This window comes from Indicator indicator, chromosome 9, assembly GCF_027791375.1.
Source record: "Indicator indicator isolate 239-I01 chromosome 9, UM_Iind_1.1, whole genome shotgun sequence".
NCBI lineage: Eukaryota > Metazoa > Chordata > Aves > Piciformes > Indicatoridae > Indicator > Indicator indicator.
The window spans coordinates 14810515-14837255 of NC_072018.1; the positions used below are offsets into that span (position 1 = coordinate 14810515).

The 26741-nt window shown below is 38.9% G+C and overlaps 1 protein-coding gene across 1 annotated transcript in view; it reads left to right on the plus strand.

Moving 5' to 3' along the window:
* ARHGEF10 (Rho guanine nucleotide exchange factor 10) overlaps positions 1–26741 on the plus strand; it is a 98940-nt gene that overhangs the window by 15237 nt on the left and 56962 nt on the right. The window contains exons 2-15 of the mRNA XM_054383770.1: positions 2511–2681; positions 3966–4256; positions 5481–5544; positions 6835–6914; positions 7491–7547; positions 8958–9121; positions 11966–12082; positions 13330–13444; positions 16463–16575; positions 19924–20001; positions 20228–20407; positions 21551–21667; positions 24197–24289; positions 25708–25878. Coding sequence (XP_054239745.1) covers positions 2511–2681; positions 3966–4256; positions 5481–5544; positions 6835–6914; positions 7491–7547; positions 8958–9121; positions 11966–12082; positions 13330–13444; positions 16463–16575; positions 19924–20001; positions 20228–20407; positions 21551–21667; positions 24197–24289; positions 25708–25878 — 1811 coding nt within the window. The remainder of the gene's footprint in view (positions 1–2510; positions 2682–3965; positions 4257–5480; positions 5545–6834; positions 6915–7490; positions 7548–8957; positions 9122–11965; positions 12083–13329; positions 13445–16462; positions 16576–19923; positions 20002–20227; positions 20408–21550; positions 21668–24196; positions 24290–25707; positions 25879–26741) is intronic.

Here is a 26741-nt window from a genome sequence, read left to right on the forward strand (position 1 = left end):
CTGGGGAATCGCATCAGTGTGAAAATACTAAAGTAGAGAGTTATTAGGCATTTGATACCTAAGTTACCTTGAGATGCCCTAAGGAAGTATTTGGATCCTGAAGCTCTGGAACCTAGCATGCACACAAATGCAGAGATGCCTGCTGCTTTCCTCTGTGGCTTGAACATTTTGTATGCATATGTGATTTTTTTTTTTTTTTTTTTAATTTGCTGATGCCTAGAATTCGTCTCCAGTGAGCAGGGTGGTTCATGGCTCTTACTGAGCCTTGCTCCAGCAATGCCCCAGTTTCCTGAGTGGCCAAATCATGCAGAAATGACCAACTCATTCCAGTAACCTCATCTTCCCCCCTCCTCACACCGAAGTGCAGACAGAGCTACTTTATGTATCTGAAGTGGTTGCTCTTGGTTCTCTTGCATAGCACAGTGCGAGGAGTGGCAGATAGAAGTGTATGTGAAAAGTTTCGGATTTGTGGTGCTAACTGCTTGTGACTGCTGTCTACTTACTTAGCTGCCTAGTCTGCATCACCAATGTGTCACACACTGGTACCACAAAAAACACTCTACTTAATGTTTCACAGGTTTGTGTTTTCCAAGTCTGAAGTATTCAAACATACTGAAAACATGAAATGAAAAAAAGACAGAAGTAAAACACTCCGTCTCCTTTTAGTTCTTTTCCCCATTACTGTAACACAGCAAGTAGTACAGTCAGGTCAGATGAATGCTGATTTGGGAAGAATGCTGTGATTGTCTTGAATCACTTGGAAGAGCTCTGTAGGACGTCTTGCATCTTTCATGAAAAAAAATAACATTGCTAGTGGACAGAAGCAAAAATGAAAGGCCTTAATCCAAAGGCTGACTTCCTACAGAAGGATTTTTTTAAAAAGCATTAAAATTAAATTAAATGTCCTGCTGTTTGAGCCATAAACCATAACAATAAATGCAGAATAACCCCTTTTTTGTTCCTTTCTATTTTTGCAATTAGTTCACTTTTTCTCCTGCAGAGAGACTGCATGAAAGATCTTGTTATTTGTGGCTGTGATAAAATATGCTGGCTCAGCCTGCCTGAAGAAACAGAAGCCTTGGCAGCAATGCTTATTACCATGACAATCTAAGCAGCCTAGAGCTGTGGTTTGTTGGGGCTTTATCATAAAGATACAAAAGATGGTCTGGATGGTAGAAAAGCTGACGATACCATCATGACTCAGGACATCCAGTCATCATCAAGCTTTGTTTTTCATGTTGCATCACCTGAAGAGAGGGACAGGGGGAATCCTATCAGCTGGATGTATACTTTCATAATGTATTGGTGTATTTATATATTCACCTGTTTTGGAGATATCTTCATGCTATAGTTACATGGGTTTTTTTAATAAACATTTTAAGTATGTTCTTGATTACCAGCAGATAAGTTGTTATTGTGGGTTTGAGGAAGAGCTTGGGAGGACAGTCAGCAAGGGTAAAAGTTTTCAGATGACATTTCTGCCTTAAGGTGACTTCTGATAAGGATTTCTCCTCCAGAAGGTGGGAGAGCAGCTAAAGCAAGTCTAATGAGGGAGAGGTGAAGCCCTTTTGATTCAGAGAGCTGCAGTGAAGGCTTCTAGAAGCAGGAAGGAGGCTGATGGGTTTGAGTATCCCTTCCTGCAGTTGATCTGGCTATGCCTTCTCTGTGCGTTGCCTCTGACAGAAGGTTTGGATGCTGTGAGCTAGCTTCTTTCAATATGAACACACGTCAAAAAACAGCAGTTTAAATCTTTGTGTGTTCTCCAGGCTCCTGTGGGTAAGAACATGGAGGGAAACTGCTAGGGACATCTTTATGCTGTTTGGTCCCAGCCCCATGTACTGCGCCAAATTTGAGCTGCAGCACCTTCAGAAGCAAATGAAAAACCACCCTTATGCTCCCGTTCCTATCCATACTAGGGTGTAATTATATCAGTCATTAAGTTTCCAAAGTTAAGAACTGAAAAGTCAACCCCTACAGCTTGAGCAAAGTGCACCTTCTGTGTATTAATAGGACTAACAGCGTGTTGCATGAGGTCCTTGGTATAAAACTATCTCAGATTGTGGTAGAAAAACCAATCTGCTGGGGTTTCATGATGTGTGTGAAGAAAATTTGTTAGTGGCATTTCAACATTGTTAAGAAAGAGTAGACTTAAAAACTTGAGTTAGACAGGAAGAGTGTCCTGAAGTACCAAGTCCCTAAGTCTCTGTGCAAATTAATCTGTGAACTTTTGCTGTTTAAAGTATTGGCTACTTAAGTATTTTGGTTTTGCTTCATTCTGAAAAAAACAAGGGTATTTGCATTATCACTTCTTAATTACCTTCCAAGTAATTTCATTGTTTACCCTAAAGGATTTATGAAAACCATGAGGTTATCAGTGTGTCAGGGAGCTTTTGTTCTGTTCCAAAATCTAAGGGTTCATTTTATAAGCTTCATCTGTAATGTGGAACACTTAGTGGTCCTGTGAAATCATTATTAAGAGCAAACAACCAAAAGCTTGTCTTTCTGCACAGCTCTAGAGCATGAACCAAAAACTGTGGATATGAACAATGAAGAGGAGGATGAGGGAGAGCAGTTTGACTTTGACAGTGGAGATGAGATACCAGAAGCAGACAGGCAAGCCCTTGTGCCACCTCCTCCTGGTCCTGGAAATAACATAGAGCACCAAGAAGCTAATGCCACAGGTAAGTCAGCCTGTTGGGCTGAGCCTCCACTAGGCTGTATAGTCAGGATGATGATAGGATGCCTTTTCTTCATGATGCAATAAAAACACTTGTCAAAAGAAGTTTCCATGGAAATACCATACAAGCATTTTGAATATTCCTGCTAGCTGCACATATGATAGATTTGACAAGACAAACAACTATCACTTGTAGTTCCTTTGAGGTTTTCCATCCAAGTGTGCCATCCAAACCAGTGGATTGGACTCAGTCACAGGAAAACTTTATGCCCTTGCAGCTCTAATGGCATGTGGATGGCTCAAGATAAACTGCTTTCACAGCTAAGCTTACTGGTTGTTGATCTTCAGATGACATGCACAAAACTAAATGGAGCCTGGATGTATACATTTTGTTCATAACCAGAAGTAATATTTCATTAAACATTAAAACATTCGTTACATGCAGATGTTCCCGGATATAGCCTGGAAATCACTGTGTTATGTTCAAATTGACAACAGCTGATTTTGCTGACTTGGATCCAGTTTTCTTTTGTAAGCAGAGCCATTATGCTCATGGTGATTAAAAGACAGATAACTCTTCAGGTGACCATGCAGTTTGATAACCTGGAATTTAAATACCATCTTTCCCTGAAATTTTGTGGCTTGCTCACACTTTTGAGAAGTTGTACTTATAGCTCAAAAACTTTTGATCACTTGGGATACTTCAGAGGAGCCTTTGGTTCTGCAGTACCTCAGCATGTCTCAAGAAATACCAGGAACTTTGTATAACAGAAAATAATTTGTTTTCAAAAAGGAAAACTTGGAGAGTTATTTTCTTGCCCCTTTGATTAACAGACATTTTCAGGACTTTTCTATGACGAGTGTCCCTCCAGTGAACTTTTTGTCTCCTCACTGTGATTTCTAAAATGTTTTTTTTTTTGTGTTTATAATATCCAAATTCATCTAGAATCCAGATTTTAACCCTCAGGGTTTAAGGCTGTTTTGAGCTCTGTGCTTAGGACAAGCAAAAGAGGACCCTGCCTACTTGTCAGAAATTTTATTCGGAATTTAGAATCCAGTTATTGTTTTCCCAACAGAAATCTTTGTACCCCAGCTTGTTCTGCTGCTGTTGCATTCCCCATCTGTAAAATGGGGAGGATAATACTACTGTGTGGAAATTCTTGGAGTCATAGATTGTAAGCAATCTGCATGGCAAGGATCATATCAGTGTTTAGGGTTTAGCTGCAGAGAGCAGCTTGAACAGATATTTAAAAAAAACTTCATATTTTATTTAATTTTTCAACTAAAGGGGATGATAATTCAGAAAGCAATGAGAAGCTACAAACGCCAGGACCTACTGTGGAAGGCCCTCCAGCTAAAGTAAATCCCTACTCTGTAATAAATATTTCACCCATCCAAGACAAGGATCCATCCTCATCACCAGAACCAAGTCCTCAAGATGAATGTGCCAGTCCAAACTTGTCTGGTGGATATTCTGTTCCTGTCCCCTGTGGCTATGCTGTGCCATCAAATTTACCTTTGATGCTACCAGCATACTCCAGTCCTGTCATCATACGTAGTGTTTCTGTAGATGAAGAAGGTACTGTATTTGCACACTTTGCTTTATTTGAAGGGGAATCCTTATTTAACTTCAGGTAGCTGTGCTGTTTTGTAAATGCTTGTGTAGTGCTCAGCCTAGACGTGTGAGATTTTGTGTGAATATGGCGAAAGAACTCTCTCCTCCAGTATGAACTAACATTACTTGCCAGACTTGGAAGAAAAATGTCAGTTTATAAAAAGAAAATAAAAATATTCCTACAGAACTTTGCATGCCATACGAGGACTGAGTTACCTAAGTAAAGATGCATAAGAAAAAAAATGTGCATATTTTACAAGTCCATAAGTCAGTTCTTTCTTAACCCTTCTTTAAGTTGGTGTTGCTTGACCTTTATTTTGCTGCCATCCGATTACAAATGTAGAGTACAAGGAATGACTCCTGTCTTATCTTGTCACTAAGGATACCCTTTTAATATAATGAAATAATTTCCAGAAGCGTAGTTCAGTGTTAAAGCCACACAGTTTCTTCTTATACTTTATCGTGCTTTATGAAGGTCCTGGCAGAGTTCTTGTCCCTTTTACCTTTTCTATATGCACTTCTGTTTGTTTACTTTCCAATCCTTCTAGATTCAGAGTTTCTGTAGGATCTTTTCCTTGACGATTTGAGAAATTCTATTTGTCCTTTAGCACAATTTTAAGACAGAAGAAGAAACTTGGATTATTACAGAAACAGGATCAATCCCCATTTTTTTAACCAGAACTGGCAGAGAGGACAGCTTAATGTCAAGAGAGCACAAAGAACAGGAAGCTCCCCATATCATATCCTGCTTTTTTTTTTCCTTGTATTTTGAATGTACTATTTTTTAGTTAGGCAGCAATTCTACTGTAATTCAATGTACTGTGGTGCTTTTTTTTGGCAGCCTTTGGAACACTGGCAAGTAAATGTTTGTGTAGTAGTTGCTACCTGTAGAGAAATATACATTTGAGAGATTAGAATTAAAAGCATCAGACATTGTGATTTTTCTCTTAAGAGCTCTTATACCAAATTGCTGTGATTTGCATTCTTTCCTTTGCAAAAATGGGTAGTGTGAAGAAGCTTCTATTTTTCAGACGTGTTTAAGAATAAAGATATTGTATAGAAGCATTATGTATTAACAATGAACTAGTAAAATCAGTTTGGTGGGCTAAAATGTACTATTTGAACAATGCTGACATTTTATTCCAAGCATTTTGATGGTTTTTCTCCTTTTTTTTTTCTATTTAGCAGGTATACAGTCAGCAACTGAGGAATGCCATTATAATTCTGTAAACTCAGAGGAGCCTCAGAATAGGTGATTGCCAGTTCAGCATGTTTTAATTATTTGTAAAACCTTAATTCCTAAGAAAGCTTACATTTGATATTTTATTTTTCTGATGTGATGCTCCTATGTTCATTTAAATGTTTTTTAATTCCATAGCTGTCTGTAACAAAATTGTCACTATTTGACGTTCTGTACATATAGCTGTGCATGGCATTTTTGAAGGAATTAGGTTTGATTTTTACAGGCATAGTAATATCAGCTGCAACAGGCTTCTGGCGATCTTGTAGTCTAGCCTGCTGCTTTCAGCAGGACCACTGCCAACATGCCATTAGATCAGCCATGACCTTGGTTGCTGAGCCTTGAAAACATCCAAGGTTGAAGCTGCTGCAACTTTCCTGCTCTACTTGCCCTTAATGTGCAAACCAAATCTTCCAATGTGTAGTTGTTGACTGTTCTCCCTTATGTCTCATCTGCCACTGGAAAAAAAACAGCTCCCAAAGCAAATGCAAATAAAAAAAAACAACAAAACCCCAACACACACACAAAAAACCTAAACAAAAAACCTCACACCAACTCTGTCACTTCTGTAGCTCTCTTTCAGATAGTTGTAGCTGCTGTTGGAGCAAACCGTAGCATTCTTTTCACCAAAATAGATAGGCTGCCTGTCTTCCACCTCTTTCTTTGTAGGTCATGTGCTTTAGTCCCCAGCTTCATTTTTGTCCACATCTCTCCTGATGTAGCTTCTCTAGAGGTATCTTCAGTTTCTCCACAGCTGTCTATGAGGGGAGCACTGGGAAAGCAAAACTGGATGTTCTGCTGAAAGTCCAGCCTCACTATTATCAACCAGGAGAGGATGATAGCCTTATCAAGCCTGATGTAGTCGAGAATTTCTTTAGTATTTCAGTGAAAGAGCACCTCTTAATGAGTAGATGTAGCATGTTGGGACATGGTCTAGTGGACATGAAGGTGCTGGGTAGAAGGTTGGACTTGATGATCTTAGAGGTCTTTTCCAACCTTAATGATTCTATGATTTTATGTTTCGCTGCTTCTCAGAGTTTTCTCTGTTCTAGTAGAACTGAGAACCAAAAATATTTCTTGAGATTGGGAAGCATTTTCAATTCCTTGACTAGAATTGTCAGATTATTAAATAGAATAGATTATTAATCTCCTAACTGCATACTGTAGCAGCAGTTTTGAGAAATTGGCAGCCTTGGAGTGAGAACTAGAATCTGCAAGATATTTATTATGTTGTCTTCACCGTTTTTTAAGAACATTGTGGTGCAGCTTTTAATACTTTTGTTTTATGGACTTTTTTTAAAGTGAAGATAATCAGGTCAAGGGAGAAGATGATGTTCTGGCCAAGTGGGTGGCAGATCCTGCAAATACAGCATGGATGGAAAGTAAGTATCAGTGAGCACCAAAGTATAACTATAGAAGGTCAGTTCTAAGTTGTAATCAACAGTATGTGTTTATCTATATGCAAAAAAATTTGTATTGCAGCTTCTCTGCAGCCATTTAGTAATGCAATGAGCAGCCCTCAATAAGCACAGAATGTATCGTAGTATTGTAAAAAAGAGAAATGTTGGCTGTAGAAGTAGATTTCTTGAGGCTGCCAAAGGCCATCATAAACTATGTGAAATACCACAAATATCTTACACTGGTTTTGTGCTTTATTGCATTATTTGAATGATGATTAAATGTACTAGCAGAATGCTAGTGGAAAATGAGTAACATCTCCATTGTATTCATATGTACCAGTCTAACCAAAATTCATTAGAACAGAATAGAATATTTCTCTTGGAAGGAGCCTACAACTGATCATCTAGTCCAACTCTCTGACCAATTCAGAACTGACCAAAAGCTAAAGCATGTTATTAAAGGCATTTTCTAAATGTCTCTTAAACGTTATTTTCTGGTCTCATTCAAATTTTAAGGGGTTTCTCATTTGTTTATGTGTTTTTCTGTTTTACTTTTAGACCCAGATGAAGTAATTTACGATGATGTGCCAAGAGAAAATTCAGACTCTGAACCAGGTTTGAGGTTTTTGTAATACAGCCCACCTTGAAAGCAATATAATCTGGAATTATGTGTGTGCATGCTGAATAGACATTCATTAAATACCTAAAATATATGTAAATGGAATGAACACACTGTTAGTGATTGGTAGGTCCAAAAACAGTCATAGTCAGAGCGCAGTCTACATGAACACATAGACAAGGTGCGTCCACCAAATCATTGGGTAAATCCTGCCCTGATACTGACATTCCAAAAGTTTGACTTATGTAAGTCTTGACTTACTGTAATGTTTCTCTTAACCTATTCTTTGTGCTATGTTATCACTAAAATGTCTTTTCCAGGCAGTATATTTTAAGGAGTCTTGATGTGCATGGAAGCTTAAAAAAAAAAAAAAATCTTAAAATCTGATTCCTCCAAATTAGAGGATATTCATCTGTGTTAATTAGGAAGTATTTAATGTCAAAATGTATTTTTAAAATCAGAGACTCTGGAGTTTAGACAGATATGTAAAATATGTCAGTTTTTCTTTCAAGTACATGCTTTTTCTCAATTGAAATAAAACTTCATTCTTAAAATGAAAGCACAGATTTTTTTACTGAATTTAGTGAGACAGTTTTCAGTGCAATCTTATAACCTCTGACAATAGGGATCCCTGGCAGAAGTGTCCACACTTCTTCATTTGTAATGACAAATGATGCATTTGGGGTGAATGCCTGTTTCTGAAAAGTAATTTGCACTAAAAAAAAATCCATTTTGTTTTGAGTCAGTTTGCTGTACTTGACATCTGCGTCAACAAAAGAGCTGTGTCTCTGACAGGTGATACTTTGGTCAGCTTTTGCAATATAATTTTCTATATCTTGAAAAGGTTAATACTTCAGCTTCTTAGACTAGATTATGGGCAAGGTAACCTGAATTTATGGGAAACTCTTAGTGACTAGTGGAGTTGTAAGAATGACGAGTCGTAAAAACAGTGTAACGTGTTTCTTGGTACTTTGGTCTGATCTGTTCTACTTAAAATTTTTATTAGGTTTTTGAAATGTTTTAGCATTTGTCTTTTGAGCTGGTGATGAAGATGTTTGTTGCGACAAATGGCAAGCTTGCAAATGGAAGAATGATTCTTCTCAGTGTAGATGTGTGTTGTTCACAGCTACACTTCAAACTTCCTTTGCATTTCTTCATGTTTTGGGAGTTTAAAGTAGTAGTGCAGTTAGATCAGGGCATGTTTTCACAAGGATTGCGAAACACTGTCCTCTTGGTACTGTGCTTGGGCAACCCACTTTGGCTGTTTGAGTATTGGATTGAATTTGTATTTTTAAATGTGCCTACAGAAGCCTGTATAGTTTTTCATAATGCATCCCGAACAGGTAATTTGGTTATTGAACAGAAATTTCAGTGTAGCTTCTTTTATTTTGGTTTGATTCTTGCAGAGGAAATGATTTATGATGATGTTGAAAATGGTGATGATGGTGGAAACAGCTCGCTGGAATATGGGTGGAGTTCAAGTGAGTTTGAAAGCTATGAAGAGCAGAGTGATTCTGAGTGTAAAAATGGAATTCCTAGCTCCTTTTTGCGAGGCAACCACAAGAGACATGTATGTATCCTGCACGTATGTACGCTGCTCAGCCACTGAATTTATTCTGATTTCCAACACTTGTCTTCCTCACTTGCATTTCCCTTCTCCTCAGTCCAGTTACAATGCCAACAGCATTTTTTAAAGGAAATGTGAATCAGTGTGGGAGTGACGGTTGACAACAAAATGTAACAGGGAAAGGAAAAAACGAAAATATTAAACAGAAGCTTCTTAAAAAAACAAAACCAACAAAAACAAGGAGAAACAAAACGAGAAAAAACAAAATTCAAATTGGATGGAAGTGAAATTAAAAATGAGGTTATTTTTACTTGTGGACAGTTCCTCACCTTTTCTTCTTTTGCAGCTGTTGGATTAGTGTAAGTGTTAAATGAGTGTGGGGGAAAAGATGGGGGGTAAATGGGGGTAAGCCTGACAAGGCTTGAACTTTTGAGATCCTTCAGATGCTCAAAAGTCACAAAAATGTTTACCAGCGTTCCCGACCTTTCTCTCTTAGATCTATATAATTTAGGTTGTTTGAAGGTGACTCAGCTTAAAAACTAAACAAAACAAAACACAACAGAAGACAAAGAACCCAACAAAACCTGCAAACAACAACAACAGCAAAACCCCAAACCCACAAACAAAACCAGAAAACCACCAAAAATAAAAGGGTGTTTTTGTGATCAAAGAGAAATCTGTACTATTTATTAATGAAAGAAAGGAGATGGCATCACAAATCTCTGGTCTGGCTACTTAGTGCCACAGTAGGAAGTAAAACATTGATGGCATGAGCACCTGCTTTTGCTGTATCTATCTGATTGCACATTGGGAGGAGGCCTGGACTTCTATGCTTTCACTGTTCAGATTCCTCTCTTTATGCCCTTTCTGTCAGAGGGAAGTCTTGCCTGGGACCTGGGCAGCCTCCTGCTACTGGTTCCCTGCTCTGAGTGCATGGAGGACAGGGGTACATGGCACAATGGGGCAGGCTTAGTGCCTGGAGTCAATCCTCAGGACCCCCCAGTCTGTGCTGGCTATGGGCAGACACTCAGGAGCCACTTCACAAATGTGTACTGTTAACTGTTCCTGCACCCCTGTGGCAGGAGGATGGAGGGGTAGCAGCACCCAGGGTGTTCTTCCATGAGACCTTTGTTTTCATTTTGCAGGTTTCCTATCTTGATGAGAATAAAAGCCTCACTGGTTGTGTTTTCCTCCAGTACATATTACCTGCTCTCCCCCCACCTCACTCCTTGCTGCCTGCCCTTTGGAAATGGGGGAGTGAGCAGTTAAATGGAAGACTTGAGCCCACCCAAATCAGCAGTTTGTAAGCCGAGTGCTCATACTCCGGTTTTGTTTTGGCTTTGTCCTGACTAGAACAAGTTTAAATTATTGCACCTGTTTCTTTAAGGAGAGTATTTTTTAACTAGACTGAAGAAAACTGAGTTTGATTTTGATTTTTATTGTTTTTAACACCTTTGGAAGAAATTGAGAAATTAATTTGCATGTGAGTGTGCAAGTCATAAGATGGCTGCTGGTTTGTTTTGTTGTGTGTTTTGTTATTTTTTTCCTGTTACTTGCAGCTTCTGCATTGGTTATCATTATAGGAATCTATTTATACAGGTGCACAAAGCATTTTTTAAACACAGGACACAGGAAACTGCAGGCAATGGGTTGGGAGTGATGGTGCCAGGTTCAGGCACAGAGACTGGGCAAGAGACCAAGGAGCGGTAGGAGGAGAGAGGTGCCCGGGGTACTGCCCTGCAGCTGGTGTTTTCAGGCCCCTGACAAAAGTTTATGAGGATTGTCTTGTGAGGATGGGCATGAGGAGCCTAGGAATGCATTAGCTAGTGGATGGAGAAATCAGAAAAACTGGTGCTCCCAGGTTACTGGGAGGTGGAGAAGTCAGGAAACTAGAGAAGGTGTTTGATGGAGATTGAGGAGAGACAGAAACCTTTTGCTGAAGTAAAAAACAAGCAAACAAAACCCCCAAACCAACCAACCAAAAAACCCTCACCAAAACCAAACAAAAAACCTCAAACAAAAACCAGCCCAAACAAGAAAACCCTGAACCAAACCATCCCTGCTCTTTACTGCAACACAGACAGGAACCACACCACTTCACACTTTTCCTCTGGGTTTTTTTCCACTGGACTTCCTTTAGGGTGCACCAAATTTTTGTATCTTTTTTCTGGTTATATTTTAGCCTGCCTTTCTCAAAATGTTTAACAAATATTAATTGGTATTCCAGAGCATTTCTCTGTGATCCTTTCCTTACTTTGCAAAAGGATACATTCATGTAGGAGATGGCTATACCTATGGTCATACGATGAGGCTGTGGTAGATGCACCTGGGCACTACAAGACAGTGTATCCTGTCCTGCTAGTGTCCTTACCTGCCTTGCTGGCACTGTTCATCTTTGGAGCTGCCAGCAACCTCTGCAGTTCTTCAGCCCTTAAGAATTTTTTCAGCTGAGTTTTTTGAAGGACTGTCAGCAATACAGTTGCTAGGGTTTGTTCTCCACCAAATGATGCTGGTGGTTCAAGCTTCTGCAGAGTTTCCATATAGTTTATAAGAGATGTGCATAATGCAGTTAAAACACAGTTAGTGTAGCGTAAGTGACTTTGCCCCTTTCTTCACATAGTTGCCCCTGTATCAGAAAGGCACCTGGCTGTTTGAGAAAGCTCAGCGATGCACTGGAGGGATGGTCCATTTGTCAGCTTGGATCTTTCCTGAACGATAATTGCAGCGCCCAACACTGTCTGTGTATCAGTAGGTAGACGGGACGCCGTGCATGATACCCGCGAGTGCTGCAGCGTGAAGCGTGCGCTACGGGCTGTTGAAAAGATTGTGTCTTTTTGTACACTGTAGCTTTCTCATGACCTAACCCGGTTAAAGGAGCATTATGAAAAAAAGATGAAAGATTTGATGGCAAACACTGTGGGAGCAGTAGAGATTCAGCAACTAAAGCAAAAACATGAGCTGAAGGTAGTGTAGTTGATTTTTGTAACTAGCAATGCTTAAGTGATTGCATTTCCAACATAAGCGATATTCTCTTTTTGCTTATAATACTAAGTTGAAAAAGTAGACAGTAATTGTATGAAATGAATTCTAAATGTCCTGGATTGTTGTTATTGTAACGGAATTTATCTTAGAAGTATTTTGTCAAGGACTTTTTCTCATGCTTGTTTTTAATGGTAACAGTTTAGAAGATGAGATAGGATGTTGTCCTTCCCTGCTGACAGGTGCCCTTATCCCAGAGTGTGAGCCAGGCTTAGAGCCCTGGCACCTCTCTGAGACACTAGAATAGCTCCACAGGGCTAGCCTGACCACACGTGGTCAAATTGTGGGAGTCAGAATCCACCTACTCTGCATTCTGAAAGGAGCCAGTATAAAAAGGCTGGGGTTTTGTGAAAAGCTTCATCTCAAACTGAGAAATTGCCTGACTGCAGCAAGACAGCTTTGTTTTTGTGTTCTGATGTTGTTGATGATGTCAGCACAGTTTTGACAGAAATGGAGATATTTTCTTTTTGCCACAATAGCGTTTTGGGAAAGCAAAAGTGCAAAGCAAGTTTTTTTAAAAACTAAACATTTCCTAGTAAAACAACACTTGATTTTTATTATTTATGCATGAAATCTCTTTTGCCATAGTTGTTTACTCTAAAATTATGCAATTCTTAGTTACATCAACTTATTTCTTCAATTAATTAAATTATCAGTTGTAAAATTTTTCTGCAAAATAGTGTTTCAGTTTTACGTTAACTATATTCTTAACTAGTCTAAGGGATTATGTTTAGGTCAGAAGTAATTTGGCAGAGTTAGTGGGACATTGGAAGATGGACAAGAACCCTGGCCAAAAATGATCTGTTTATTGTGTTTAGTTGTTATACAGTCTAAAGCTGAGCGTTTGAGGTTATTTTGAGTTTAGGTGTTTGATGCGGAAAGGGTTTTTAAGCATTTCTGCTATTATAGGCTTGTATAAAATATTGTTATGAAGTAAGTCTCTTTCTCCAGATTTGGTTTTATTATAGAAAAGTACAAGTGCTCAGATCTGAGCATTTACTGTGTATTTACTATATACTCCTTTGACTTTGGGCTATATTTATAGCCTACACTACTTGACAGTGTTCTTTGTAAAGGTATTTTGATTACAAGTGTTCTGCATGGTATTCTGCTTAGACACCTTCCTATTACTCACCAAACATGTTGACTCTGGGTTTTTTTTAATCTTACAGGTGCAAAAGCTTATGAGAGCTGCTAGAGAAGGTACTAAAGATGGGCTTGAAAAGACAAAAGCAGCTGTGAAAAAGGGTCGTTCTTTCATTAGAACAAAATCTTTCGGTTCTCAAGGTATGTGCCTCTTTTATACTGTGTTGGTGACACTCTTTAGTCATTTCTGAGAAAGGAGGTGAATGGCCTAGCAGACTGTGGTGGGTTAAAATGAACCCCCAACATAAAATTGCCAGACCAGCTCATTTGGAAAGCAAATGAAGCTGTATTTACAAGCAAAACTACAATCTAAATATTAAATGCAATGAATACACACAAAATATACAATATTTACATATATTTACAATTTGTAGACAGCACAAGAACCCCCTGGACAAGACCAGGGGACTACCAACAGCTTCCCCCTCCCTGCTCCCTTCCCCCCTGTACATGGGACAAGAGAAAAGAGCGGAGACTCGCTTGTTAGTACTTAACCACAACAAGAACACATTCAAGGTCAGCAAGCAGTAAGTGAAAGCCAGCTAGTATCTGCTAGAGCGAAGGAAGTGAAAATAGAGGAAGTTAGTTTATACATAGTAGCTTTGTGTTAGTAGTCTGTCCAATGAGATTGTTTAGACTTTATCATTATTTTCCCTTTTGCATCCAACGGTGATTTATTTGCATTCTGTTCAGGATCTGTGGAATATTTTCTTGGCACAGCCTAAAACTACAGGCTTTTAACTGGGAGCTGAGTAATGCATGCATAAAGTCAGCTTTTTATCAATAAAGTATGGTATAATACTCAGTTCAGATAGCAGTATGAGAATGCATCTTGAGTAGTTTTAGTTTTGGGGCAAGAACCTGAGCGATCTGAGAAACCTGAGCATTACGTTAAAGGTTTGTCAAGGATATGAGGCACAGTAGAAAATACACATGTATACACTGTTATATATGTTAAAAGTAATTTATTAACTGTACTATACTAGCAAAAGCATAAGGCTTACACGCATGCTGTCGACCCCAATAGCTAGAATAGTATGCAGTGGAGCATAATCCAGAGCTCGAGGTGGCGAGGCACCAACTCTTAGCAGGCTGCGTCCCTGCGGCGACAATGGTGGTGAATAGTTGCGGCACTGTCTCGCAGCTCTGGATCTGTTATATACTGATCTGCATCCTGCCACGCAGGGCCAGTACGTGCCAAGAGGCAGGCAAAATGTGCCTCTCGATTAGGTAATGTAAAAACACCACTGCACTTGCACTCTGATAGAAGGGTGGTCATCTTGTACCCTTGAGGGTCATTACTTCATTCTCCCTCCTCTTCATAACTTACACAATGACTTTCCCCCTGCCCCCCAAGGTCCAGTGGCACATAGCTCAGTTTCACAGTGTGGGTAGAGATCTATTTCGCTACTTGCTTCCTCTAATCTCTCCCTTTAAGCTTCTGTTATTACATTGCGTATAGTCACAAGAATAAAGCCTTGTCCAGCAGTCACATCCACAGATAAGAGATAGTTACAATACAATAGAGCCTCTGTCCATTGGCTACATCTACAGATCATAATCCATTGTTACATCTACAGAGTTTTCTCATTGCTAACACACCTGAGGACCACAGAGGAGTGTCCACTTAAAAACACCAGCAACAAAAATGGTGCTTTCTAGGTATTGGTATATGGAAATTATGTTAAGGTACTAAGTCTGTTCAATTCCCTTCATCTAGTAACTTCTGAATGCTAGGAAAATCTGCTGTTGTGATGGTTTTGTGGAGTCGTAGTTGTCTATTTTAAAAATTTGTCATTGCCAAGGGATCACAAACACTTTCCTTGCTTAAGAATGGAAGTAGTGGGAGGGACTGTTCTGTTTTCTTGCAGTTTGGGGATTTTTTTGATGGAAGATGAGTTGCTTGGAAAGAACAGAAAGTGGTCTAAAACAAAAAAGCTGGAAGTATGTTCTTTCTCTGGTCAGGAACAAATGTCAACCCTCTGTCATGAGCCCCAGCATCAGTAGCCCACAATTAATTTTTTCAAGTGACAGAGAGTAATGACTAAATAGAAACTTACTTCTTCAGGATAAGTCTGAGAGGTAATATATCTTTCTGCTCAAGTTTCTACCCAGATAATTGAATAATTGTAACTTCAAACTTATAAAACTACAGTTTTGGGAAGCTGAAGTCACAAGAATGGAACAAGACGTTTAGTCAATGAGCTAACATAAAGCTGCATACTGTATTTAAGGACCAGGACACATCTTACATCCCTGTCATGGTGTCTGACTGCTTCTCAAATTACCTAATTTACAGACAGAAATTTATCCTCATCTTTTTGCTGTTGCAAAGGAGAAAATGATCTGCATCAGCAGGGCAGTGATGTGATGGACCTTGCATACCTTACATTGCTAGGGGTTAAGTAGCAGACGGGGGTGTTTGTGGACAGTTTAATCTCATAGCCACTTACCAAATCAGCAGGGAGCTAGTGGCAGGTTTGTTGAATGTATATTCATGAATTCCTCCCAGCCAACAGATCTGCTTTCCTTATGTCCCTTTTTGGTTTTAAGAAAAATTTTTTCATGATGTTCTTTTCCTTTGCTGATGTCTGATCGTTTGGCTGGTTGCATACTGCCACCTAGCACTGCTCTTTGGTGGTGCTTTTTTGCATGAAATTAGCAATGCAGAATTCCTTACTTTCTGGCAAAAGCCAACATTTTGGCACATTTGGCTACTTATTTTAGATCAGTTATGAAAGTGTGTATGGAATTTTTTAAACCTGATCATATTACATGTATGTTTCATTTCTTTCCAAAAGTCGTTTATTCCCTGAACTGCCATCCCTGGAGCTAAACTGTTTTAACCTTAATTGTCATCTCCTGCACTCTGGGCAGCCCAGTTCTCCTGACTATGAAAAGGTCTAGCAAAAGATGTGTAGAATGTGGGGATTTTAGGATTTTGAGATACCTTTGAAAGATGTACTGTATTAGAGCACCTTTTGCTGGTGGTGTCTGTGATTTCACAGGTGATGCAGAAGTGCTGGTAAATGACTTTTGTTTGATAAGTGAAACTATGCTGTGTAATTACTGATTTGGCAGCATCTATTTTTTTAAATTATTCTTCTTTCCATCTACATGTTGTAAAAGTTGACATCTTAGTTACTTGTTTATTTGCAGATAATAGATCATCATGCCTGGAAGAAGAGGACCTAAATTTATTTATTGATGTGGACTGTATGCATACAGAAGCAATTATGACTCCTATGCCTGAAGGATTATCACAGCAGCAGGTAAAGGGCTTTTAGAAATATGTCTACTCTCTTTTTCCTCCCTTCTGCTTTACATCAGTGGCTTCCAGGTGCCTTCTGCTTCAAACATACCAGTGTTTAAATTAAGTGGACATCAAATTCAGAACTAAGTAATTTGTTGAAAATTGGTATATGTGCATATAGTTGTGTCAGTCCTGAATTCAACCAGAGATGCACAGTGCTGTTTTGCATTCTAAAATTATCTATAATATTGATATTGTTTCACTATCTGAACACTTGAAGTAAATGTGATGGTTCTGAATAAAAAAGAAGAGATTGTAAACATTTTTATTGAGTCAGAAAATACTGCTCCAGATGCTCCAGTTTTTGTAATTTAAGTCTGGGCAATACCCTATCTCGTCTCTGAATCTTAAGGCTTCTCCTGATTAAAAAGACTTGTCCCAAATAATTTAAAATCTGCATGAAATTAGAGTTTGCTATTCTTTACCTCAGACTCTATAATAACTGTGAAAAACACTTTAAGAAACACTGAAATCAGCAGTTAGAAATTTTGGCTGAAAACAAATCCTATGCATTCATGTTACTGGATTGTTATGAGAAGTAAGAACTACATGAATGGTTTTGGTTTCTTGTGGTGTCAAGTTATGAGTTGGTCAGTACCTTCAGAAAATGAGGGGAAAAAATACAGGCAGTTGAGGAGAGATGGTATAAGTGTTTTGGTTTGCTTGGTGAAGGTTTTTTTTTTTCTCATGGGTTTAGCATGGTGAAGTGCTAATCTTGTAACAATACAACAACCAAACTGTTACACTGCTGTAAGATTTCATTAGAATGCAAGGTCTCAGCGTCAGTCTGAACACTCTCTTTTCCTCCTTTCCAAATAGATATTTCGTAGTTTCACTGGTTGGTTTGGTTTAGGGTGGTGGTGGTTTTTTTTGTTTGTTTGTTTGTTTGTTTGTTGTTTTTTTTTTGTAATTACAAATAAATGCACTCTCTTTTGTAAAAATAGAATGCTCTTAGTTTGGAGCAAACTAGTAGCTGTTGTGTAGGTCATGTATGTTGCTTATACACCCATGAGGAGCTGCTCAAGTGAGCAGGAACGGAGTTAGGAAAGCCAAAGCTCAGCTGGAGCTAGTGAGGTGTGAAAGGCAACACTGAAATGTTTCTAATGTGTACATTGGCAGCAAAAAGAATGCTAAGAAAAACAGGAATCTGCTGCATGATGAGGGAGGAACCTAGTGACAAAAAGGGCACAAAAAAAGTTTGTTCTCAAGCCCCTGAGCCTAGAAGGCAGGTCCTGCTGGAGTGAAGCATTACTTGCAGTTAGTGGGTGCTGAGGCTAATTGGACACACAAGTATCTGTGGGACCAAGTGGTGCTGAGGGTAAGATCTTTATCATCTAACATCACAGTGATGAAAAGATTGCAAAACTAAATGTTGTACCATCATACTTGGGAAGAGCGAGAACAAGCATCCAGGCTGGATTCATCTCAGTCCCCGTGAAGGTGATGCAGCCAAATGCTCCTGGGAGCTATTTCTGGGTTTGTAAGGAGGGTGATTTGAAACAGATTGAGGAAACACAGTCCATTTGTGCCTTTGGGATGACTGGCTTCAATGTATATGTGGTGGTAATACCAGATTGGAGGGGTGCAGCAAGCCATGTTTGGGAGCTTGGGGGCTGCTGGTCAGTATGGCTTTGGGTGGGCTGAAATTGACAGAAAAACCTGAGTAGCTCAACGAGGCCAACGCAAGTCCTGACTTTGAGATGCAGGAACCATGTGGGTTCCATAAGTCAGCTTATTTGTGGCAGAGCAGTCCGGGCTGGAAGGAGCTTCTGGCCTTCATCCTTTCAGCTCTGCCACAAATGAGCTGATTTATGGAAGTGCTTGTTTTAAACAGCAGGTGGCAGAATAGCTTTTGTTTAAAACCTGGTGACTTTAAATGGTATGCCCTGGGTTGGGTCTCAGCTCTAATGGCTTCTGCTTTGTTTTAATAGTGGGACCTGAATCCTTAGAAATTGTTTGTTTGTATGTCACTGTTACTAATAAAAAATATGGATATAAATGTAAGGCCTTCTGTGAGTTGTGTGTGTTTATTGCAGTACCTATTTTGTGTATTATGGAGACTGAAAAAAAATATTTTCAGCAGATGTTTACTCTTTTCAGAAGAATGAAGTGTGACTAAAAGTCGAGTTTTACATTACAGCAAATAAGGCACTGCTAAATTCATTCTAAACACAAATTATTCACATCTAATTTTATCATCTATATCTTTAAGGAAGGCCTCAGATATTTTTGAAAGTTTCCTCTGAAATGTCAGTACTTAGAAGAAAATCCTCGCATAACCTGCATTTAAGTTAATAATGCAAAAGACAAGTGTGAAGAATTAAAGACAGCCATAGTAAAGGAGGCAGGAGGCTGTAAGAATTAGGAGCAGAGAGAAGCAACTCTAAGATTTGAGTTCTGTGGCTAGCTTCAAATAGCAAAAGAAGCACTGTTGCTTTTCCTTGTAGTTATGGGGAGTGGTGTGATCCTGCCCTTGTGCTGCTTTTGAAAGCCCTGGGAGCTGCATTAGGAAATGGATTTTGGTGAGAAAAAAAAATCTTTAAAACCAAAAAGAGATCTAATCACTGATAGTGAGAAGTTTACATTTAAAACCTGATTGGTTCCCCAGTCCTTCCTGCACACAAAATTCATTCCATCTGATTGACAGAAGCAGAAGGTGTGATAAATAGCCTGTAATTTCTAAATATGAATTATGGTGGCATTTTCTGAAGCTCTTACAACTCTGTCAATGTGTATGAATATAGATGTGCTGAGGTTTTCAATCCTGCATGGTAATGCCCAAAAAAGTGCTGACTTACTTAAATATTTCCTCAGTGGTACAGTTTGCATGGTCTTACTTTAAAAAGGCAATTAATGTGGTCTTGTTTGTCCTTCAGATTATTCCTAATAAATATATATTAAAAAAAGGAAAGTTAATCTTGAAACCTGATTTTGAAAACTGCTTACCTGTTTTGTTGTATCAACTCACTGAAGTAGGCAACATCATCTTATACCTATTATTGTTATTTATAGCAATACCTAAATGTATACATCTATAATTAAAGAACAAGTTTCAAAAGTAAAGCCTGGAATTGCAACACCCAGCAAAGAGTGTAGATATAGCTGCAATAACTGCTTTGCTCTTTAAATAATTTTAGAGTAATAGTACATCTTATTACATTTGAAGAGGTACAGTATTTATTATTGGCAGTTCCAGTATTGAAATTGCTTTCAGTTTCTTATGTTTTATCAATGTGACAGTTGTATCATCAGCATTCCTGACTATGATGAATGTTAGAGCTTCAGATTAACTTTGTTTCTTCAACAGGTTGTGAGAAGGTATATTTTGGGCTCTGTAGTTGACAGTGAGAAGAATTATGTGGATGCTCTCAAAAGAATCCTGGAGGTACCTTACCATATTTTGTGCTTTCTAATTTGGAAATTTGAAAAATAATCAAATCCTTAAAGAATCTGTAATAGGACTCACATAGATTCTGTGACAGATGCTTCATGCCAAATGTTGGGAGATTTGGTGTGTGCAGATTGTTAAATTTTTCTAATTGTAGAAGACCCATTTTTTGTTTGTCTGTTTAAATTTATTTATGTTTTGTGTTGTTTTTCCCCCCCCACAGGAATATGAGAAGCCCCTTTCAGATATGGAGCCAAAATTATTGAGTGAAAGAAAGCTGAAAATGGTCTTTTATCGAATTAAGGAAATTCTTCAGTGCCATTCAATGTTTCAGATTGCTCTGGCGAGTCGTGTATCTGAGTGGGACTCTGTGGAAATGATTGGTGATGTCTTTGTTGCTTCAGTAAGCAAATGCATCTGAACAGATAATCTGTTTTTATTTTAGGCTTGTTATTCCATCTCCATATCTTTCTATCTAACTCGGCCACTTCATTCCCATATTCTTCAGCGCCTGTGGCAACTGTCAGAGTCTGTATGTACTGTCCTGGTAAGGAAACTGACAACACCGCATGTCTTTGGCTTGGCTGGCAGATATGAAAGGATTGTGGGCAAAATTTTCAGGCTCTAATCAAACTTACAGAGATTTCAGTGAACAGTTTATTTTTCTGAGAAAATAAAGGTTCACAAACTCACCAAAATTAAGGTGAGATTGAGGTTCAGTATCTCTTACAAAAGTAGGTAGTCATACATAGTATGTTTGTTAGGAGTAAAACAAAAACACAGTAGGTGTTCTGTATTCATGGGTTTTAACTAAGCCTGGGGCACAGGTAATATTTGCAAAATACTTTCCCACTCCTAATGGGAGTCCATCCATCAAAGGACTGAACTAGACACTGCTTTAAATTAGAGAAAACAAAGTGGCCTTGGTTGACAGACATTGTTTCCACCGTGAGTGCATGGAGGAAAAAAAGCTGCCTACCTGCTGTTTTGAGTGCTTTGTTTTGTTGTCACCTAGCTGCCAGAAGTTACCACCTTTTCATGCCTCACCTGCAGAAGAGAGGGATAAGATTAGTAAGAAGACAATGAGCGGTGGAGTCGTACTTACCCTTCGTGTGGCTATTTTCAGGCCACGTTCTGTCTGCTTTCTTGGTAAACTCTTACTCAGTGAGGATGAGATATGAAGGCCCTGGGGACTTGGCTGGTTTGCCAAATTTGGAAGATAGCAGCAGTGAGATGATCAGAGTATCCCAGCATCCACTTGGATATCCTTTGATTGCCCATAGTCCTTATGCTCCACCCTACTGTTGTAGCTGAGATGAAGCTATTTCAATAAATTTACATTCTGCAATTTACATCTTTATATTTCCAACTTGTCTTCTGCTGAAAGATTATTGTGGACATCAGTAGACTCTCTAGATCCAGCAGCAGGCCAAGCAACGTCCTTAGCTCCAAGCAAGGAGAATCCTTAACAGTCAGAGATCTAGAGAGTTATGCTTTCAGGGATGTTTTGTATTGATAGTTAAGGTTTACTCTGTTATCTTTTCAGTTTTCTAAATCTATGGTTTTGGATGCGTACAGTGAATATGTAAACAACTTCAGTACAGCAGTAGGGATTCTCAAGAAAACATGTGCTACCAAGCCTGCCTTTTTAGACTTCTTAAAGGTGAGTTCATTCAATCTTAAAGCAGCTGGGGCATATGATATAAGTAAGACTATAAATTATAAGATAGGAGGAAATTGGACTGTTGATACTGTGTATTGTGAGACTGGTTTTATGGATGCTGGGTTTATATTTTATGAGTGTGCTGGTTTGAGGCCAGCCAGAACATCTCTTGCCCCGAAAGGGACAAAAGAATGACACACACAAACAGATTGGAGAGTGATGGAAAGTTTAAATGGAAAAGCGATTGGTGAAGCTACAGAAAAACTACAAAGCATAGTGGCAAAGACTATCCCAAAACATACACAGTCCCTTACATAATTCCCAGAGGCTTCCAATCCTTCCCTTCTCCCACCTGAGGGTCTACCCAAAACCCCCAGGGCTCGCTCTTCCCCCTCTCCCACTGCTAGGCTAGTCTCAGGCTGGCCAGGTCTGAGACTGCCCCCCCCCCCCCCCAATTCTCCTCCTGGCATTAGGCCTAGACAGGCCGAAGGGGCCTGAGATACTCCCCCACCGTTACCCGATAAGAGAGGACATCTCCCACGGGGGCAGAGAGGGAAGAAAGAGAAAGAATATGACTCTGCAGATGGATTTATAGGGTGCAGGATTTATGGGTAGAAATACGCCGTTTCCTGTGTCTACCCCTATTGGGTGGGCACCTGGGACACCAGAGGTGTATCTCATGTAGTTTGGTACAATTCCACTATTGTATTTTCAGAACAGTAATGTGCTCTTAGATTTAGGATCTGTTTTGAAGTGGAGAGTAGTTTCTTTGTTCAGATCAATTTATTGGAATTTGCATGACTGTACTTGACAAAACACTGGCATTCTTTTGTATCAATTGAGCTTCAAATAATAGTTCACCATCTAAGGCCTCTTCTTATTTGGAATTGATTTTATTTCTAACTTTGTTACTGTATTCTGCAGAGTATTGAAACTTAATTTTCATTCCACAACAGTTTCCTAGGATTTTGAAAATAGTGTTTCCTATTTGGGATTGAAAGTTATCATTTTTGAGGGTAATGCATACTGCCGTGATGAATATGATGCTTCTGATGATGTGCATGGAGAGCTTGGTACATGCAGTAGGAGTGCTGTGAATCCCTAGGGATGATACCTTACAGAGCCTACATGAAAGTCCACTGTAAGGCTTTTAGGCTGTCTGTGACACTGCAAAGTGCCTGTGAGCTCTGTTTGTCTCATTCCCTGAGAGTCCTGCACTGAGTTGTACCTCTTGGAGCTGTCAACCTGTCAGGTCTGTTGCAGTGGTCCACCAAACACTGAAATTAGGTGCCCTAGGCAAACTACATAGCGAAGCTCTTAGATTGCCTACAGGAGGTTGGCAGGGGGCCTAATTTGTTTTCAGGTCTCGAAGTTAAAAACATTTTGGAGCCTGGCCAGGATTATGTACTGGAAGCATTAGATTCCATGAAGATCAGACTCTCTAGTGAGCATATAGTCACTTCATACCTCTCACTGTTAAAAGCCCTTTGTTCCAGTGGAGGCATAACTTGCACCTCTTAACACTGCTTGTCAGTGCCAGTGGCACTGGTGGTGCTTAGAGCCTGGGACTCACAGCTGAACTCTTGAGGACAGAAGACATTTCTTTACCTTCCTTTTTTTTCAACAAAGACTGGAATCTTCACTAGTGTCTTTTGGGGCAAAAGCAGTGTCTGTGGATATAAGTATGGAAGCAAATTGTTGTGAAGCTGATAATTGTAGCAATAAATAGTAATTTAACCACGACAACTGTTTAATATTGTTTGGGCTTACTTTGTTTTTAGTATTATTTACTCTCCTTATTTTGGATCATCTGTGATTATGGCCAAAATATTTGTAAAAGTTGAATTTTTATATACAAACAGGGCTTGTCTGCACATGGAAATGAAGGTGTCTGGTTTTATCTGACACTTCTGATAACAAGAATAATGGACTCTTCTGTTTTTACTCTCCAAGCATAAATCAATGTTCTTTTTCTTAGTTTGTTTTAACAAATAAAATTAAAATCCCTTTTTGTTTATGCAGCAGGGAGATTATTATGCTTTCCTTTATTTTTTTCTTAAGAACACATAGGTAGTTAGCAATTTATTGTCTTTTAGCCCCAAGAAACAGAGCAATGATAGTAAATTATGTACTAAAAATCAGCAGATCACTTATATTTTTCAAATTTAAGTCCTTGGACAAGTTTGTTCCCTTTATTGTGTTTGAAGTTAAGCAGACAATCAGTGCGCTGCTCCTGTAAAGCCATGAATGTGCTGTATCAATACCTACATAGGTGCTGCACTGCTGGTACAGCTTTATCCCAGCTGTATTTAAAGAGGTTTTCAGTTCAGTGACATGCCATCATTTTAATAGTGATTTTGAGAAGGAGTTAATACATTTTTATATTTATAGTAAATGGGATGTTTACTGTGCTACTGTTATAATTAATGTAAATTATCTAGAAGAATTTGAGGAAATGTTTTCCTTTCATTCTGTCACTGATGGAGATAACCTCATGGTAGTAAATGGTATGGCTTTCTTGCATTGTAGCAGTGCCAGGAGTCAAGCCCTGATCGAATTACACTGTATGGATTAATGATGAAGCCTATCCAGCGCTTTCCACAGTTCATTCTACTGTTGCAGGTAAATAACGTTTAACAAGGGGATGCTTTTGTTGCCTTCTTACCCGATTTGCTTGTGGGATTGCGTGGTAGCAGTCTTCTGCTGGAGGAGCATGCAGTGGAAGAGACCACCAAACCATGGGGAACTAACAAAACAAGTTCAGTGCATCATATGCTACTGATCTTGTAGTCTGATTGCAGGCACAGGCAGCAAATACACTGCGGGAAAATTGTAGTAAACTAGGTTTACTCTTGACTACTTCTATGGTAGCTTTAGCTTGCAAGTCACTTTGCAGTGAAGCTGTAGTTCAAATGTGCTACTTGTTCATGTCAGTTCATTAGATGATAGGGCTTCAAAACACCACTAGGACCTTTGTGGCATTACTTTCCATTTCAGAAAAAAAAAAGAGGATGTAATTCATGTCTTGGATTGCTCAGAATACATGTGGAACGTAGAACAGAAGTGCTCTGATTACTTGGCTCACAGGACCTGCTGGAGCGCATTGCAACTCCCTTCTGGCCTGCATTGCCTTGAATTTCTTCCCAAGGAAACTGGAGATTTGACAATCTGAGGACTGTCACATCCAAGCATCAGTCAAGGTGCAAGAAGAGCACAATTCCCCAGTGTACATCTGCTGCAGACCCAGCTTCAGCTGTAGCTCCTTCCAGGCTGCAGCAGGTCTAATCCCAGTGATTGATGCAAGTTAGCTATGGTTTGCTGGTGCCACAGAGGATGACAGCCTTTCGGATGCAGATTCAGGAATTAGTGCAAAAGAGGGTGCAGAGGTAGTTGTGGGGGAACATGTGAGTAAAATCCACTGTGAGAGTCCTTGAGGTAGCAGGAAGCCAAGTGAATTTGTAGGAATTTTTAAGTGGGAAAGGAGAAAAACATCATTCAGATTCTTCCTACTATATACCTATGAAAGGAAGATTTGAGAAGCTTTTATGATCTCCATGAAGTAAATATTGTTTTCCACTTTGAGATGAGCATACTTTTTTTAATGAGAAATAGTAACAGTAATAAAGGTAGTACAATATTATTATGACAGTAAATATCAGAAAAGTTTAATTTGAAATTGTTGTTTGCAGACACCTACATATCATAGCCTAATACTGTTTTTCAAATTATTATAAATGTTATGTGGCCCTTTTTTATTTACTTCTATAACTGCAGTTTTTACACTTATTTTCAAGTTCCTTCTCTGTACTTTCAGCCTGTAAATAAGCTGCATGTGACCCCATTCAGTATCTTTCTAAAGAACTATGAAGATACTCAGGAAAATAAGTTTTGTGCTGTCTGAATATTCATTAGGTGTTCATTGAACTTATATTTTAGGAGGAGTACTGAGGTAAAGAATGTAATTGTTGCTTTGCATCCTATAATCTTTTGAACTTGATTTTGAAACTGGAGTTTTGTTTTGTTCTCTTATTTTCCCTCAGGATATGTTGAAGAACACTAATAAAGGACATCCTGACAGATTACCTCTGCAGATGGCTCTTACGGAGCTTGAAACACTGGCAGAGAAGTTAAATGAAAGGAAAAGGGATGCAGATCAGCGCTGTGAAATAAAACAAATAGCAAAAGCAATGAATGAACGTTATCTGAACAAGGTTAGGAAAGTAAGAATGTGTGATGGAAGAGAGTTTCTGGGCTTCAGGAAATATCTAAAATGGACAAAAAAAGATACCTATATTTTCTTGGGTTTGTTTGGGGTTTTTTGTTTGTTTGTTTGCTTTTTGGCTGTGGAGCTGAACATCAGGAGGTCATTCTAGTGATTGGTGTGAAGTGTGACCTAACTCCAAGACTGAACAGCCATTGTGTGCTAGAGTGGGTGACATGCTGAAATAGCAGTAGTGGTATAAGTATTCCATGGCAGTGTATAAAATAAAGTCTCATACACTTCTTCTGCATGGAAAAATTCAACTTCTAATCTATCCCAGAACTGATGAATTAGTTTTGTATAAAGCAAGGAATCAGTTCTTTATACTGCTATGCTTCTGACTATGGAGCAGTTCAGGATGCATGTGTCCAGCATCTTCCTTGTTTTAAGGAATATCCTAGTCTAATTCATACATTTGGATCATACAATAGAAATGTCTTTTCAGAACTGTTGAAGACATTCAGTAGGAAGGAACAATCTTTTTCATTTGAATTTGTTAGTAGCTGTCTGTGCTATGGATATGTGTATGCTTATGTTGTTTCCGTGGTAAATGGTTCCTCCTTTCCCGTGAGATGGAATGTAAATCCTTCAATTACTGCTTTTGTGAAGTTGCAGATGATTATACTCTGGAATCATTCTGGGAGGAGGTAGTGGGAACACGCTAAAGGAGTGGAGGCATTTTGTGTGATGCATAAAAGCAAAGTTTTTAGGAAAATAGTAATCAACCAGAACACTCTTGTTTAAAGCTATTTATGAGAAACAGGATACTGAATTATTTTCATACTGGAAGAATACTTCCATTCTAAGTGCATT